The sequence below is a fragment of the Dermacentor albipictus genome, chromosome 3 (genome assembly GCF_038994185.2).
Source record: "Dermacentor albipictus isolate Rhodes 1998 colony chromosome 3, USDA_Dalb.pri_finalv2, whole genome shotgun sequence".
NCBI classification, from domain to species: domain Eukaryota; kingdom Metazoa; phylum Arthropoda; class Arachnida; order Ixodida; family Ixodidae; genus Dermacentor; species Dermacentor albipictus.
This window is the reverse complement of record NC_091823.1, coordinates 46,213,197-46,230,273: the sequence shown is the minus strand read 5'-3', so window position 1 is coordinate 46,230,273 and position 17,077 is coordinate 46,213,197. Positions and strand designations below refer to the sequence as shown.

General features: G+C 46.9%; 1 protein-coding gene and 1 long non-coding RNA gene across 2 annotated transcripts in view; one reads left to right on the top strand and one right to left on the bottom strand.

The window, feature by feature from the left end:
* LOC135898086 (uncharacterized) overlaps positions 1-16,865 on the top strand; it is a 39,551-nt gene extending 22,686 nt beyond the window's left edge. The window contains exon 3 of the long non-coding RNA XR_010563257.2: positions 16,783-16,865. This is a non-coding gene — a long non-coding RNA (uncharacterized lncRNA). The remainder of the gene's footprint in view (positions 1-16,782) is intronic.
* Positions 4,050-6,263, bottom strand: LOC139057845 (uncharacterized). The gene has a single exon (XM_070536591.1). The coding sequence runs from the start codon at positions 6,188-6,190 to the stop codon at positions 4,088-4,090; it is 2,103 nt and encodes a 700-aa protein (XP_070392692.1). The 5' UTR covers positions 6,191-6,263; the 3' UTR covers positions 4,050-4,087.
* Positions 16,866-17,077: the final 212 nt, after the last annotated feature.

Here is a 17,077-nt window from a genome sequence, read left to right as displayed (position 1 = left end):
GCGTTCGTCCTCCAGTGGACATAAAATAGTCTGATGATGATGATACTTCTACTGGCCACACGTAGGCACTCAGCTAAGACGGTGGTGTAGGAAGGTGGCGGTGGCGAAAGCTGACGGCGTTGTCCGGGAGCGCTGCCTGCGCGGGAGCTCCGAAGCGGGCGTCTGACCAGCGGTACTATTCTGGACATTGTCAAATTTTTCCACACAGCCAAATGCTGTAATGGGGACATTTGAGCTAATCACAGAATCGGTATGAGGCCTGTGGGACAATCAGAACTGACCAACCAGATCGCAAATTCGACAGTATGACGGAATTCGAGAATGTCCAGAAAATTTTAAGCTTCGCCTTTAAGAGTGGGAGGTGGTAGCATAAAAAATCCCTGACTGCTCCTCACGCTTGTCGGCAACTGTAGCTTATGTAACCATAATGTTTGTCGGGAAACGCCGGCGGCGAATGCTATGCGCGAAGACGAGCTTTCTGGTAGAAACGCGGCCTCTTGCGTGGGCCGATCCCGGAAGTGTTGCACAGCCGCGGCTTAAAAAGAAAGAAAAGAAAAAAAACTTCATATTCTGGTTTGTTTTATTGTTTCACACTGTTAATATTTCGGTCTGAGAAAATTTAATATAAAATGCATGCGCTGTCGGTATTTTGTTTCATGACATTGGTTTGTTGGTAGCCTGCCAACGCAGGTCCTGCCAACAACACAATTTCTTGCAACAACACGTGCACTTGCCTTCCAGGCGCGAAAAATGGGAATTAATCTTTCCTTCCCTCTGCAAGCGTTATAAAGAACTCACCTACACTTTTAGTTCAACACTCAATCCATGTTATAATGATATTTTTGAAACGGGCTGGATTTCTTCGAAATTAAAGGTCACCAAAATAATTCCAGTCTTTAACAAAGGTGGCAAGATAAAACTCGCGAAATACCGACCAATCGCCATTCTGTCAGCATTCACCCAAGTTTTCGATGGAACATTGTATCGTAGGATCAATAATTTTTTTGAGAAACATCTTATACACACCTGAGCAATACGGCTACAGGACGAGAAAATCAACAGAACGTGCGATATGCTTAGTATCGTTGAAAAAACAAAATTAAATACAGAAAATAAATTACTTACAAAAGGTATTTGTATTGACCTCACGAAAGTGATCGATGTGCTTGACCATGATGTATTGTCTAACCAAATTAGGACACATACGGGATACGTGGGAGTGTGCTAACGCTCTTGTCTATGTAACTAACAGAGAGCAATATGTACATGTAAACGATTTGTCATCGTCACGATGTATAATGAGTAGTGGTGTTCCGCAAGGATCAATTATAGGGCCATTCTACCGTCCGTTATATGTGAAGAATGCATCCGTCACGCAAACGACACGAACATATCTACAACAGCGAGAAACGAAAATGAAGTATACGGCAAAGCTACAACAGCCCTACAAAATTATAATTCTGGCTTCATGCAGATAAAGTTCTCGCTAATACCGCTAATAGTAACTATGTTATCTTTGGCCCTGAAAACACTCATTTTACATCTACTAACTCGCTTGTAATGACTAACACATGCTTAGAAAGAGTAAGTAATGCAAAACTTCTCGTTGTCCACTTGACGCACAGCTTTCATGGCACACAACACTTAGAAATGAAACAACATGAAACAACACCTAAGATTTACAGAAAAATACCTCTTCTTTACAGGTCACGTTACATTCTCCCGTTAAAGACATCGTTAGAATTATATTATTCTTTCATACATTCACTTATTATATAAGCTATAGCAATATAAGGATTAACCTACCAGAGAACGCTGAAACCCCCCTTAACGTAGCACAGAACACAGAACCACGTTCTATTCTTTTTGTACGAAAACTCGACTCAGTTTGATACGCTTATGGATCACTAAACATACAACTCACAGCAGCTTATTATCTCGTGTTTTGCTACTTGCTTACAAACTCTTACATAACGCTGTATTATGCCCGTCAATAACGTTAACAAATTAAAACCGATTCACTACGTTCTACCTCAACTGTACCATTATGCATACACTACATGGGGGCTAACTATGAATTACGTTCATTTTCTTATATTTCCGCGAAACTGTGGATTGCTTTATCGTATACATCACATCATCTAAATACTTTTATTTATATAAGCAACTTGTTCACGCTGATCTGCTTAAGATGCAATAGTAACCATGTTAACGAAAAAAAAGTTTTGCGTGCATTTATGACAAAACTACAGTAATATTTGTACTTTTTGCTTTGTTATTAATTTGTGACCACTTATGTTCAAGAACGAACCTCTGCCACAACTCTTGCTAGGGTTCTGGGGTTCCACCTGTATACAGATAACATGCCATTATATATATCGGAAAGAATAAAAAATGGATTAATTAAGTGATTGATTGGTTTGTGAGTGAGTTAGTTTAGTTATGCGAAATTAGTTATAAGTTAGCGTGGTGTGCGTATTTAATTTGTTAGTTACCTCAGTTATGATATAATTAAGTAATTGTAGCAGTTAGCTTTGTAAGGTAATACTTAGTTTAGCTAAGTTCGGTATTAGTGAGTTTAGTTAGCTATTAGATAGCTATTACTTAGTGTTAGTTACAAAATTAGTTTGTTTAATTCGTACGTTTAGTATTCGTACATTTAGTTACTTAGTTAGCATAAAAAGTAGTTATTAGTTTAGTCAGATTATTTGAGTGCCCTTGCAACTCGAGCGACACACAGGCACGCAACAAGTTCTCGGCATTGTAACTTCCGCGAAGCGTACTGTCACCACACGGATAGGAATGTACAACTGAAAAAACTGAAAACGCTAGCAGCTAAAAACAGCAACGCAGGCCTTTTAACGCGTAATTACGTAAACGCTCTGTAGCCGCTTCCTAACGATGGAGTATTCCCAAGTGCACCTTTTTAATTCTGAATCAGGTGGCTGTTACAAATGCAGGTGAGCCTGGAAATGAAACACCGCGTCGTAGTTGTTTCGAAATTTTCGCACGTTAAAATTTTTTTTAACACTGTACAGAAGCGGGGGCGGTGATGTGGGCAATGTGCCGACAATGTTCACATGCCGATAATGGCAGTCAACCCTTGCGCACGCCCACAACTCCTGTAGCCTCCGTCCGCGGTCTGTCCGGGTGCCCGATGATGATGATGATGATGATGATGATGATGATGATGATGATGATGATTTGTTGGCATCCTCCTTGAAACGGGGTGGTGGCAAATTGTTATGCAGACTATTTGATTTCCAATAAATATTTTTTTAGTACACACTTTAATTACTTGAGAATTTCTTTAAAGTTAGTGGCAGGTTATAGGTAATGTGTAAACTAAGTTCAACATATGTGGTCAAATTACGGCATTAGCGGTAAATTACGTGCGCACGTTACCCACAGCGTTCAAAATGTGTTTCAGAATCTGCTGCCCCGGGGGAACTGTAAACGCGACCAGGATCAGAGTTTGCGAAAATGGATGGAACTTCAGGGCCGTTGTTCTGTTGAAGTAAAATGCGTGTGCATCAATTACTGCCCTTGTATAAATTCCTCAACAAGTATTCGAAAGCTTTATATGCGGGCTGCCTTCCAAACAGACCAGTCATGCACAGGCAACGTTTTAAAGCACGTGATTTAATTATGGGCAACTGTAACTGCTATTGTATCTGCTCGCACGAAACAGCTTCGCTGGAAATTGAATTTTGATCCTGCACGGCTAGCACCAGTCTGCTGTCATTTGTTCTCTTTGCTCATGATACGTAACGTGTTTGCGCAATTTATGTTGTTCCTCTTTGTTATCGCCTGCGATTGCTTTCTTTGCAGTAGTGAAGCGATATCCAGGAATTTGGAAAACTTCCAGTAATTACTACAGTGTATGCCGAACCTAGAAAAATTTACCATATTTGCGTGACGAGTAATCTGAATCTCCGCGTTGACGCAGAAACATCGCGCAAGTTTTCCCCCAAACCAATAAATATAAATAAACAGCGTAGAGAAGGATGGCATGAAGCGTACTGGAGAGAGAGAGAAATAACTTTTATTTATATAGCCGGCAGATTCGTGGGGGGGCTAACCCCGCCTAGATGGCGGCCAGAAGCCCTTGAGCTCTAGCGGCATCCTCGGCCTGCTGGACAGCCAAAAGTTGGTCTTCGGGGGCCGAGCTGAGCAACACGGTCTCCCACTGCTTCCGGTCCTGAATTTTTCGGCCCTGTCGTGGCGCCTGAGGGCAGGCCCAGATAATGTGATCCAGGTCCGCCCTTTCTTGACAAAGTTTACAATTGGCCGAATATTGGTCTGGGTAATAATGATTATAAGACACCGGGTTCGGATATGTATTTGTTTGAAGGAGGCGCCATGCCACCGCCTGCTGCTTATTAAGTGATGGGTGTGCGGGAGGAAAACGCACCCTCCCAAATCTGTAATGATTAGTTATCTCCCTGTAGCCAACCATCCGGTCCCCTGTCAGCCCCAACCGCGGCGCCCCGGTGGCTCGGTTTGTGAGTCCTCGAGCCACGGTGTCGGCCGCCTCATTGCCGGGGAGAGAGGAGTGCGCAGGTGCCCAGATGATATGGACCACCCGCTCACCGCGAAAGTTTGCCAGGATACGTTGTGATTCCGGCGAGATGCGTCCCTTTGCGTAATTTAAAATGGCGGTTTTAGAATCACTGACTATTATCGTGGCCAGTGTGGAAGCCATTGCGAGAGCAATGGCCGATTCCTCAGCCACCTCGGCTCTGTTAGTTTTAATAGATCCGCTGACCTTACGCTCACCTTGCGAGTTCACTGCAACGATACACATATTCTGAGTAGCCGTGTACTCTGCCGCGTCGACGTACACCACGTCCTGAGAGCGTTGGAATCTCCTCTGTATAGCTCTTGCCCTTTCCTCCCGCCTTTCCCTGTGGTGTTCAGGATGCATGTTTTTGGGTAGCGGTGGGATAATAAGCTGCTTTCTTATGTCGTGGGGAATGTCTACTTTAGTGCCATACTGTGATGCGTATGTTACTTTAAGCTTGTTAAGTATGTGTCTGCCAGTAGGTGTTTGTGAGAGTCTTTCATATTGCGCTATCGTATGGGCTTCTATGAGTTCTTCGAGCGTGTTGTGGACACCTAAGGCTAGGAGCCTGTCGTTTGATGTGTTTATCGGCAAACCTATGGCTTGTTTGAATGATCGTCTAATGATGCCGTCGATTTTTGTCTTTTCTGCTACTTGGAGATTTAGGTAAGGGGTTACATATACTATGCGGCTGATGACAAACGCCTGGACTAGACGTACCAGATTGTTCTCTTTCATCCCATAATGGCGATTAGCTATTCTCTTAATTAATCTCAGTGTTTGTTGTGCGCTGTTTTCTAGTATTCTGATTGTTTCCCCGTTGTGACCGTTCGCTGATACGTGGAGTCCGAGGACTCTAATGCTGTCGACAATAGGTATTTGGGTGCCATTTACAAAAAGCGTGATGTTTGGTTTACCCGTAGAACTCTTACGGCCCCTGCGTGTCGGTCGGTATAGAAGTAATTCTGATTTTTGCGGCGAGCATCTCAATCCTTTATCCATGACATATTTCTCAACCGTATGTATGGCTGTTTGGAGGACTTCCTCAATCTGCCCATCACTTCCACCTGTTACCCAAAGGGTGATATCATCGGCGTACAGGCTATGATGTAATCCTTCTATATTTTCTAGTTCTGCTGGCAGGCCAATCATAGCTACATTGAAAAGAAAGGGAGATAAGACTGATCCTTGTGGTGTGCCCCGGCTTCCGAGTTTTATCTCTTTGGATTTCACTTCACCGATTGTGATTTGCGCAACACGGTCGGAGAGAAAGTCTTTAACATACGCGTGGGTTCGTTGGCCCACTCCTAGGCCTTGTAAGTTTTCTAAAATAGCCCTGTGGGTGATATTATCAAAGGCCTTCGTAAGATCAAGACCAAGGATAGCTTTTGTATCTAGTGTTTGAGGTCCCGCGTCTATTATTTGGTGTTTTATTTGCAACATAATGTCTTGTGTAGACAGTTTTGGTCTAAACCCAATCATGGTGTGCGGGAAAAGGCCGTTATCTTCCATGTAATTAGTTAGACGTGTGAGGATGACGTGCTCCATGAGCTTGCCAGCACACGACGTTAACGATATAGGCCTGAGATTCTCAAGGTGAAGTTTCTTTCCCGGCTTTGGAATCATTATAACCCGAGCGGTTTTCCATTGACGTGGAATATTACCCTGTTCCCAGCAGGTGTTAATGTACTTGGTGAGGGCCGAGATAGATTCATCATCGAGATTTCTCAGGATCTTGTTGGTGATTCCATCCGGGCCTGGCGTGGATTTCGTGTTGAGCCTCATGAGTTCCGCTCGAACTTCAGCCTCGGTTATGGGGCTGTCAAGATACGGGTTCTCCTTACCAGTATACGGATGTTGTTGTTCTTTGGTTGTATTTCCTACGTATAGCCTTTGTAGTTCCTGTAAAAGTTCTTCTTCCGTGCCTTTGTATCTGTGAATTATTTTGTACAGGCAGTGTCGTTGTGTGGACTTGCTGTTTTCCGGGTCTAAAAGATAACGCAGAAGATTCCAGGTTTTAGGTAGCCCTATCTGTTTCTCCATGGCGTTGCACGCGGCCTCCCAATTTTGACGGCTTAATCTATTCGCATAGTCCTCTATTTCCTTTTTGAGCATGGCGATTTTCCTTCTCAGGTTTCTATTAAGTTTTTGCTGCTTCCAGCGTTTCTGCATGCTGCTTTTTGCCTCCCACATATGTAGGAGTTTGCTGTCCGCCTCCGCTATCCCTGCTTTTTCCGGAATAGTCTTAGTGGCTCGTATCACACTTTGATGAAGTTTTTTAGTCCAAATATCGATGTCTTGTATGACCTCATCAGCTTCCTCCTCCCGGATTTTACGGAAGAAGTCCCATTCGACAATTGTTATTTTCCTGCCTTTCTTTCGTGATGGGCCTGCGTGTACAGTTGTTGCTACAATGAAGTGATCACTACCCAGATTTTCTTGTGTGTTTATCCATTTTGCATCAGGTGTGTTCTTAGTAAAAGTTAGGTCTGGTGTGGTGTCATTGCTGACACTGTTACCCATTCTAGTGGGTGCCTGTGGATCCGTTACGAGAGTGAGACCCTCCTGCTGAGCGTCTAGCCATAGATTACGACCCTTGACGTTCTCCAAACGGTATCCCCAAGCCGCGTGGGGTGCATTAAAGTCCCCTACAATTACCATTGCATTTCTTTCTGCTAAATTTAAGGATTTACGAAAAAGCGGGCCGAATCTCATCTTGTGTCGAGGGCTACTGTATACATTTAAGATGAAAAGGCTTCCTTCTCCCTTGCGCGTGGGAATGATTTCAATCAGGACGTGGTCTACACCGGTCACGCCAGTGGTGTGTTCTATGACCGTAAGGTTTCTATGTACGAGAGTTGTAACAGACGCCTTCTCGTCGGAAGCACCATATGCTTTGTAACCGGATAATTTAGCCAGTCCCCCCGTTTCTTGCAGGGCGATGACGTCTGGGGCCTCCTTGCTACTTAGGAACTGCTGTAGGTGTCCCCGTTTCCTGCGATACCCGCGACAGTTCCATTGCCATATTATGTATTTATTACGCGGAGCCATGTTTAATTGTTTGATTCTCCCCGGTGACTTTACTGGTTTCTGTCACTACGGGTCGATGATATGGTTTGGTGGTCGCTTTTACCGGTCCCACTCCCGCAGGCCTCAAGTCCTTTTGCGCGTTTTCAACGACTGTTAATCGGGTGTCAATGCCTTCTATTCTTTGTATAATTTCCACGAACTGTGCCTGTAACCCGGCGAATTGTTGTTGTAGCGTCTTAGTTAACTCCACAAACATTCCCTCTACTTGCTTTTCTAAGTGCGTTGAGACGCAGCTTTGCGCGTCTGACGCGTCTTCGGCTTTTCTTTTGTGGGGCGGCGTCCCTGTCATTTGCGCGAGAGCGGGCGTTGACTCGCGGCTAGGCGTCTGTGCCGTACTGGCGGTAGGCGTATGACTTGGCTCGTGTGTCCTATTCTGCTGAAGCCTAGCGTTTTCTTGCTTTAATTGTTGAATTTCCTCCCTCTGCTTAGCATTTTCACGAGTAATTTGGGCTAGCAATTTTCTAATTTGGATCATTTCCTGCTCCAGGGCGGACCCTTCTATATTAGGTGTTATATTAGACGGAGAAGCAGCGCCGGAGACCGTGTCTGCCCAGCTCACCTGCGTTTTGTTGCCGTCGGACCCGTCAGAGCCCTCCGGGGTTCCGTGTAGTGGGGATCCTCTCGATCTCGATTCAGACCTGGGCCGGGACCTGGACCGGGACTTGGAGTTGGACTGGCCGCCACCGCCTCCACCGGGGAGTCTTGGGAAAGAACTAGAGCGGCTCCTGTCGCGGTGTCTGCTGCCGTGGCTGTTGGTCCATGTCGATCCCTTGTGCGATTCGGTGCTGCCCGACCGCTCCCTGGACCGACTTGGGCGATTGTCCGCCATAGCTTTCTGCGGTGGATGTTCATTCCGTTGTTGTTGTTGGTGTTGTTGTTGTTGTTGTTTCCACTGCCTCTTTCTGAGAAGATATGGGGTCTTGAACCGTTCACGGCACTTTTTGTCTCCTGTGAGGTGTCCCTTCCCACACATGAAGCATCTTGGCTCGCACTGATGATCTTCGGGTGGATTGAGAGTTCCGCACCCGCGACATTTCTTGCTGTTCGGTGTCGGGCAAACATCAGCTCGGTGGCCGAGGCGGCCACATGTGGTACATGTCTCGTACTGCTTGCGATATAGTATATTCAGCTCCGCGGTAGTACACGTAGTGTGGTACGTACGTACCTTCAAACACTATCACAACCGAATCGGTGCGTCCCATGCGTCTTGCGTGTAGTATAGTCGGGTTTCTGCAGTTCACCAGGCTTTTTTCAACGTCTTCAGACGTGTCGTATTCTGGTACACCGTGTATGACTCCCTTGGAGGTGTTCTCCGGCGCAGTAATGTAAGCGGCCGTAGTGTAGGTGTTCGATCCAAGTTGGATTTCCCGTATCTGGCTGTAGCGTTTCGCATTCTCCAGTTTCGGTGTGCTCATGATCATGGTGTTTTGTCTTGGATTGATGCGTAGCGTATCTTCTCCGGCATTTTCTGGTGTCAATGCGGCTGCCAGCAGAACGCCATCCTTTATGTACGCAATGCGTTGCTGCGCCATGTCGAGCCCACCTCTCGGGCGGATCACGACCTTGTAGTCTTCCTCCGGTAGCTGCGGTTGCCTCGGGGCCATTGGTCGCTGTAGAATTCGTGCGTTCTTGGTTTTCCACGCCGTTGAAACCGGCGAGTCTCCGATGTTCTTCGATCGTTCATCGAGGTCTGGGCGTCTCTTGGCGTTACTGCGGCGTTCGTGAGCCGCAATCCAGCCCTGGTCGTCATATTCTTCCGGGGAAATTGGCTCCCCTTCCACTTCTACGACGTCCATCCTCGCGTCTCGTGGCGAAGCGGGGGCCCGCCCGCACCCGAGTCAGGCGGCGTTCCCGCCGAAGTGGTGGGAACAGTGGCGTCGTAGACCCAGCTAGTTAGGGTTAGCCAGGCCGCCGGCGTGGCAGTGTATTAAAACTGCCTTTGTGGCTCAAAAATCGCCCACCTGGGATAATCCCGATGTCTTCCTAGTCCGTCGACCTTCCTGTGTTAGGGGTGGTAGTTCTAGACTCGACAACTGCCTTTTTCCGCCACAAGCGTACTGGAGTAAAGTTTCTAATGGCTTCTGTGCCCTTCAAACTAAAACTGTTGCATTACGACGAGCCATGGGCTGTACGCATATCGACAGCATGCTCCTCCGATAGCATATCTGCTTTCTGAAAGCAGTCCTCGCTCCAACTATACCGGAAGCGTTCGAGCTTTTATGTACACCGACATGCTAGGCTGATGTTAAAGCTCTTCAAAGGATCTTCTCATACGCGGACTCGTTCACTTTAATGGATCACAACCGCGTAAAGCCTTCACGCCGAATAGCTGCACTGATCAATTTTATGAAGTTCTTTCTTCCCCTGCCACGTTTATCTTTCGCGTGACTTCCGTGTTGGAGGCGGCGCGAAGAGGTAGGCGCCGTGGCCACTGTTCATTTAGGCCGACCAGCCACGGTGCCGCGGGATTTTGGAAGCGGCCGACACCGCGGCCGTTCAGGTGTAGCGCTGTTGTGATCGGCCGTTCGCCCCGCGACACACTCCGGTCACGGCTCGCGCGATCATGGGGAACGGATCGACGGCTTCGTCAAAATGGTTCTCAAAACGGATGATTTATGACCAGCGCTGGACTACCTCGTTCAAGAGAGGTTTGAGCAATTAGCAGGGATACGGCCATCGCTTGTAAGCCGCACGAATTGGCATGTCCACTCCGGAGACGCGGTTAGCGCAATGATACGGCCATCAGCTGTCAGCCGCCCAAATAGGAATGACCATGCCGGGGACGGAGTCAGTGTACAATCGGAGTCAGCATGCGCTACCCCTTTCCCTGGTTGTGCCCAGTGATGTGCTTGCGCTTCCGACAAAGCTCCCTTCCGAGGTCCGAGGTAAAGGACAACCGAGGTCCGGATTGGCGGGACCTGAAGTCATCGGTCCCCTGACGCCGGATTGGGGGAAGTGACAGAACAATGACCACGCAGGGCATAAAAGGAGCAACGGCCGGCGGGATTCATCGGCTGCTACAACTTCATCACGAACTTTTCTTCTGTATTACTTTGAACTTTCTTGTAAATATGTAAACATAAACGTGTTTGTCAAACGCCCTGAATATCAGACGCAGCCTCACGTTCACTTACTCCTCCACGAGCAAAGTGAATTCCGCGTCTTCGAACTCCCCAGTCGCAACAGCGCTCTAGCGTATTCTATTCTCACGCTACCCACACGCGAGCCGCCTCTGGAGGCGATAGTCGCGCCGCTCCAGGGCCCCCTCCTAGTGCGAAGCGCGATTTCGCTTAGCGGGCTAGCGTCTGTTAAAGAGTCCAGGTGAAATGTGCAGGCGGTGCCGTAGGAACACCAAGTCTCGACACAGGGCGCATCGTGCGCTGAGGACGTCGTTGGTAGTGTTGAGCACACGCAATTCAAGAGGGATGTACAGGGCCAGATCACCAGTGCTGAGAGCGCAGGCCACTGGAGATGCACCAGGCAGCTCCGGCAGCTTAGGTTGTGAGTAAGTCGCAGCCACAGGGATGCCGTAGTGCGAAAATTCAACCTTCCGCATGTCCTCGTAGATGCCCGGGCCTAGTAGAAGCCAGAGCTCCGAAAGAAGCCCGTCTGGCAGCGCGCGACTTCTGTATAGGTAGCGCAAGTGTTGGTCACTCACGGTGTTGATGTAGAAGTGATTCTCGAGCTGAACAAACCAGATGGCAGAGCTACTCATGCAAAACTTCTGTAGGCCACGCATCCGCGGAAAGTGCGAGCACAGGACATAGGAAGGCTCGCCTGCTGCTGCTTGCGGCGAATCTCGAATGCCGATAGCACCAGGGTTACGATGGTTGCTGACGGCATCGTGAAGTTTATGCTTGCGAGAGTGCAATTTGCCCCTGTATAGTGGAGCCGGTGTGAGAGCCTCTGAACGGATGATGAGTGAGGTGCCACCGAGCGGAAAACGAATAACTTGCGTGAACGCACAATGAAGGAGAGCAGTGGGCTGTAGGGTAGCCGAAAGTGCTTGCGTTTGGCACAGTGAATTCGCTGGAAAGAGTCGTCGTGCTGCTGCTTCTGAGATGGGGAGAAGGCTCACGGACCGAGCAAAGGCTTCATGTTGCGGCCGGCGCGTGTTGACGATCGGCACGGGTGGACGCTGGCCATGCGGGACGACCAAACGCGGAATGACGCGGTGTTTCAAATGGCGAGAGCTGCTGTGACTGAGCGCTCGACCTGAAATAGTGAACAAGGAGGCATGCCCGCAAGTCCTAGTGAAAGTCGGAGTTGGGGGGCGGCAGCCGAAGCCTGGACCCTTGTGGAGACGGAAGTGGTAGTCTAGCTGGATGAACTAGACGCCCGGCATGTCGATGTAGAATTACCGGACACCCTACAACCACGGTACGTCTGCCGGGCCACGTGAAGCCACGTCACTCTTGCCTTTGTAGAGTCGGTGAGTTGACACTGGAGGTGGCTGGGCTCGGTATTCGACTTGTGGGAGGCAGCGCGAAGAGGTTTATAACTGTTCATTTAGACCGGCCAGCCATGGTGCCGCGGGATCTCGGGAGCGGCCGAGGTCGAGTGCGTGTTCTATTCTTGCGCTAACCACACGTGAGCCGTCTTCTTTACCGGCGCTGGAGGCGATAGTCACGCCGCTACCCCTGTATACCTTCCTTTTCATCAAGTGAACATGATAGAAACAAATGCTGCTTTATGCTTTGCGCATTAATAGATAGTGACCAAGTAAATCCTTAATATCAAGTACCCGCAGTGAATAATAATTTTATGAAGTTACTTTGTAGCCTGATACTCTCGAGTGATCCCTGTATACCTTCCTTTTCATCAAGTGAACACGATAGGAACAAACGCTGCTTTATGCTGTGCGCATTAATTCACTGCCACCATGACGCCTAGTAGTAAAGCTTTCAGCTAATGGGGGGGGGGGGGGTTCATTTCAGATCTCTCTGAAAGCGCTACATATTTGCGCACAAGAGCACCCGAGCTTTTTTGCCGGCAAAACAAGAAAGAAAAGTCATACCTGGTTATTCACCTAATACACTTCTAAAGCTGTTTTTCTGTTTTTCGTAGCCCTGCCAGAGCGCTCTCAAACGTCCGCCCGAATATGCCATTAGTTTGCACGGGTGCCACGGTTCGTACGGGCTTAGTTTGTTTGTTTTGTTTGTTTTGTTGTGCGTTTAATATTGTATCGTGTGTGAATCCTGCAGTCGACCGGGCTGTTTTACCTCGTTTTTGAGTAAATGCACACGTGCGCGGTGTGTGCATAGAATGGCGCTCCATCTCATGTTAACTGAGGCCTTATATCTACTATACTATAGAAGGCATTCACGTGCCGACATGAATTGACATCGGTGTAAGCAAGGTTGACCTGATATCAGGCACCTGTGAAAGACACAGGGCACTGCCAAACATATGATCCAGAGATGCCATTACACTTCTCGCAATTGATTGGTACCTCTCTTTCTGGATATAGCTTGTTAATAAAGTTTGGACTCAGATAAGTTATTGTCTGTAACAATTTCAGAGTCACTGCTTGAGCTCTATTGAGCTTAGCGTGTGGCACTGGGAGTTCCCTTCTGTTCACGTAGTAATGCTTCGTGATTTCATTTTATGTAAGTAATTGGTCCCTGTTCTCATCATGTATATTATTATGGTCCTGGTCACGCAGTGCACGGATAGCAAGTCCTCGTGCAGCTGCGTTAGCCATCTCGTTAAAATTTTTCCGAGATGGATCGACAGACCCCATGTGTGCAAGAAACCAACGGATTTCGATCTCTTGGCTGTCCATCTCACCGACCAACTGGGCAGCACTTTTGGTTACAAAGCCTTTGGTAAGGTGTCTAATAGCCATCTTAGAGTCATTGTAAATTCGCGTCCACTTATTCCTTAAAGCCACTGCTATCGCTACTTGTTCCGTGACTGTTGTGTCTTTAGCCATGCCTGTAATAGCAGCATCCTGAGTGAGACCATCTGCATCTACTACTACTGCCGTAAAGCCTTTCTTTCCTCTGACCCATGCAGCACAAAAGCCGCATGTTCTCTGTCGTGTTCTATCTCTTGCAGGAGAGCTTTAGCCCTTTCCTTTCGTCTTTCCATGTTGTGCAGCGGGTGCATACTTCTGGGGAAATGAGTCGTCTTGATTAGCTGTCTTATGCTATCTTCTAATTCTACTGTGTCTTAACTTGAAATTTTGGATTTCGTTGGGCACCACCTTATCTCTTCGAGTATTGCTCTACCTGACATTGTTTCAGAGAGCTTCTCTTTGTGGGCAATTCGCTGAGCTTCAATTATCTCGGCTATTCTGTTGTGGAGGCCCAGTTCCATTAATTTATCTTCCGCCGTCTTAATCGGTAACACCACTGTTGTTTTGACAAGCCTTTTAATGAATCTGTTCAACTTGTTTAGCTCTGTCTTTGTCCAACTGAGCATCCCAGCTACATATGAGGAGTGACACAAGGCGAAAGCGTGGACCAGTATCATGGCGCTCTCCTCTCCGAACCCTCTGTGTCTGTTAGTGATTCTTCTTAGCAATCTTATTACTTCCTCATTCTTGCTTGTGATGTGTTGTATTGCTCTTCCGTTTGCCCCGTTTGCCTCCAGGAATAACCCTAAGACTCTAATGGATTCTACTTCCTTAATAGATTCGCCTGCCTTCGTGGTTAGTACTAACCTGGGTCCTTCCTCGGGAGCATATCCCCTCGGTTTTCTACCCCTTCTCCTGTTATTGAGTACAAGGAGCTCAAGACTTATCAGCAGAGCATTTGAGTCCCATGTCTTGTAAAATGGACTCTACCTCATAAATGCTCTTCTGAAGTCCACTTTCCGTCTGAACCATACTCCATACTTCCTTCAGCGGTCCATATAGTCACATCGTCTGCATAAATGGTAAAATAAATGCCCTATATCCCTTTTAATCCCTTCGCCACTTTTGACATGGCCAGGTTGAAAAGCATAGGCGGCAAGACCGACCCTTGTGCATGGGGCCCCTCTGTCACCGAGATCCATCTTCTTTGATTTAATATCTCCGAATCTAAGGTAAGCTGAACGACTGACAGGAAAGGTTTTGACCACTTCATAGAGTTTTCTGCCCAATCACAGTTGGGAAATGATTTCAAGTATTGCTCTATGCTTAAGTCTGTCAAAAGCTTTTTCAACATGCAACACCGAGAGAGCTCGAGTGTTCTTTGGTTAGGCTAATAGCAGTTTATGTTTGATTAACAACATGGCAACTTGTGTGGACAAGCCTGGTCTGAAACCAATCAGATTATACGGTAGGATGTCGTTGTCCTCCACACATTTTGTTGACCCGTTCAATATGACATGCTCCATTGTCTTCCCTAAATATGATGTTAACGAAATTGGCCTGAGGTTATCCAAGTGGAGTTGTTTGGCCGGCTTTGGTATTAAGATAGTAGTGGCCATCCTCCTTTCTTCTATATGTACCCCATCTTTCCATAATTCATTAATCTATGTGGTCAGGTATTTTATTGATTCGTATTCCAAATTATTAAGCGATCTGTTAGAGATGCCATCCGGGTCCGCTGCTGACCTACTATTCAAATTATACAGTGCTGTGCGTACCTCACTTTCAGTGAATTCCTAATCCATATTGTTGCATTCTACCCTTAAGTAATCGGAATAACTTGCATCCTGATCCTCTTTCTTGAGAGGCAAGTATTTAGCTGCCAATCGCTCCATTATGCTCCCTGCGCTTGCAGTCTGACTTTCCTGGCGTACCAGATTAGCCACTGCCGTACGTCTATTCGACTTAGTGCCTTCTTCATTGAGCAGATGCCTGAGTAGACTCCAATTGCCTCCACGTTTTATCCTTCCATTTGCACATCTACACATTTGCACTCCTCATCCCATTTTTGTTTCTGCAAATATTGTGCATGCTTCTCGATATCACTATTGAGCTGAACAATTCGTTCCCTAAGTCTTATGTTTAGGCGTTGTGATTTCTATCTCTGTAAAATCGATTGCTTGGCTTCGATCAAATGCGCCAATCTACTGTCAATACGTTCGACCTCTTTCTCTGTCTCTATAGCCTTAGTTACTGCATTCAAGTCGTCCCTAAGCTGAGCCACACACTCGGGTAGTCTGATGCCCCTTTTTATCTGTGGGTGCTCTGTCTGCTTTGTCTTTTCTGATTTTTCTAAATTGCTCCCAATCCATATAAGCGAAATACTTTATTTCCACCCCCATCGTTTCCACCATTATGTGCAGTATATAATGGTCACTCCCTAAATCCGCGCCAGAGTTGACCCAGTCTGCCCTGGGTAAGTTATAACTGATAAGTGAAAGATAAGTCCGGGGTAGTGTCCCTACACGTGGAAGTGCCACACCTAGAAGGATAGGCTGGGTCTTTGATAAGAGAGAGGCCTAAATCCGTGGCGAGATGCCAGATTCTTTCCCCTTTCTTAGTACTCCAGCGGTAACCGCAAGATTGGTGTGGGGCGTTGAAGTCCCCTCCTATTATGAGGGGCGCAGTTTGGCTAACCCCATGGCCTTATTAAAAATTGCTCTTAAGTTCTTTCTTATCTCTCTGGGACTGCTATATATATTGAGGCAGAACAAGCTTTGCGCTTTACCTCTGTGCTTTTAGGACCATTTCTATTAATATGTATTCAATTTTACTCGACTCTAATTTTAAATCATGCTCTATGTAGGGAATTTTCTTGTCAATTGGGGTGGCAATTTCTCTGCCCTGTTCCTTGCCTTTGCAGACCGAGTTAAAGCCGGACAGCCCCATCTCCTCCGCTAAAGTTTCCTGAAGCATTATTAATTTCAGCCTATTTTCAACCGTTTTGATTATCGGGGCAAGTGACGCTCCTTTTTTGCTGAAATCCTCTGCAGTTCCACTGCCTCTTTCTGCTATCGATTATTATTGCCGCTACCCCCTGATTTGCCACCCCCTGTCACTTTTCTTTTGACTGTACTACCTACCACTCCTGGGAGTGTTCTAGCGCTTTCGGCTTCCGAAGGCATATGTACTTCATGCTCTCATTGGGCCTCTAGCTTTTCAGCATTTTCTCGGCTATTAACTTTCGCTTCCATGTTTTATCCACCTTAAGGTTAACGCTGTCTACCGTGTCCTTTAGGTCCCTAATCGCATTCCTAATCTCCTCGAGAACCGAGCACATCGATTCCACTTTCGAGACTACAGCTCTCCTTTTGGGCGCTGGTGTGCCTGCTTCCTCCTGGCTGTTACTTCTACTCACCGGCTTAGCTATTGCCACACTGCCGCTTTCTACTCTCAACGCCTTGTTCATTTCCTACCTCTGCTTCTTAAATTCTTCGTTTGTTTCTTTAGCGATATAACCTCTCTGATCAGCTGTTCTACTTTAGCAATAATAATAAAAAAATATTAGAAACTGCGCACGTTCGAATTTATTTGTACTTTCTTTCCTATCTTTCGGAGAGTTT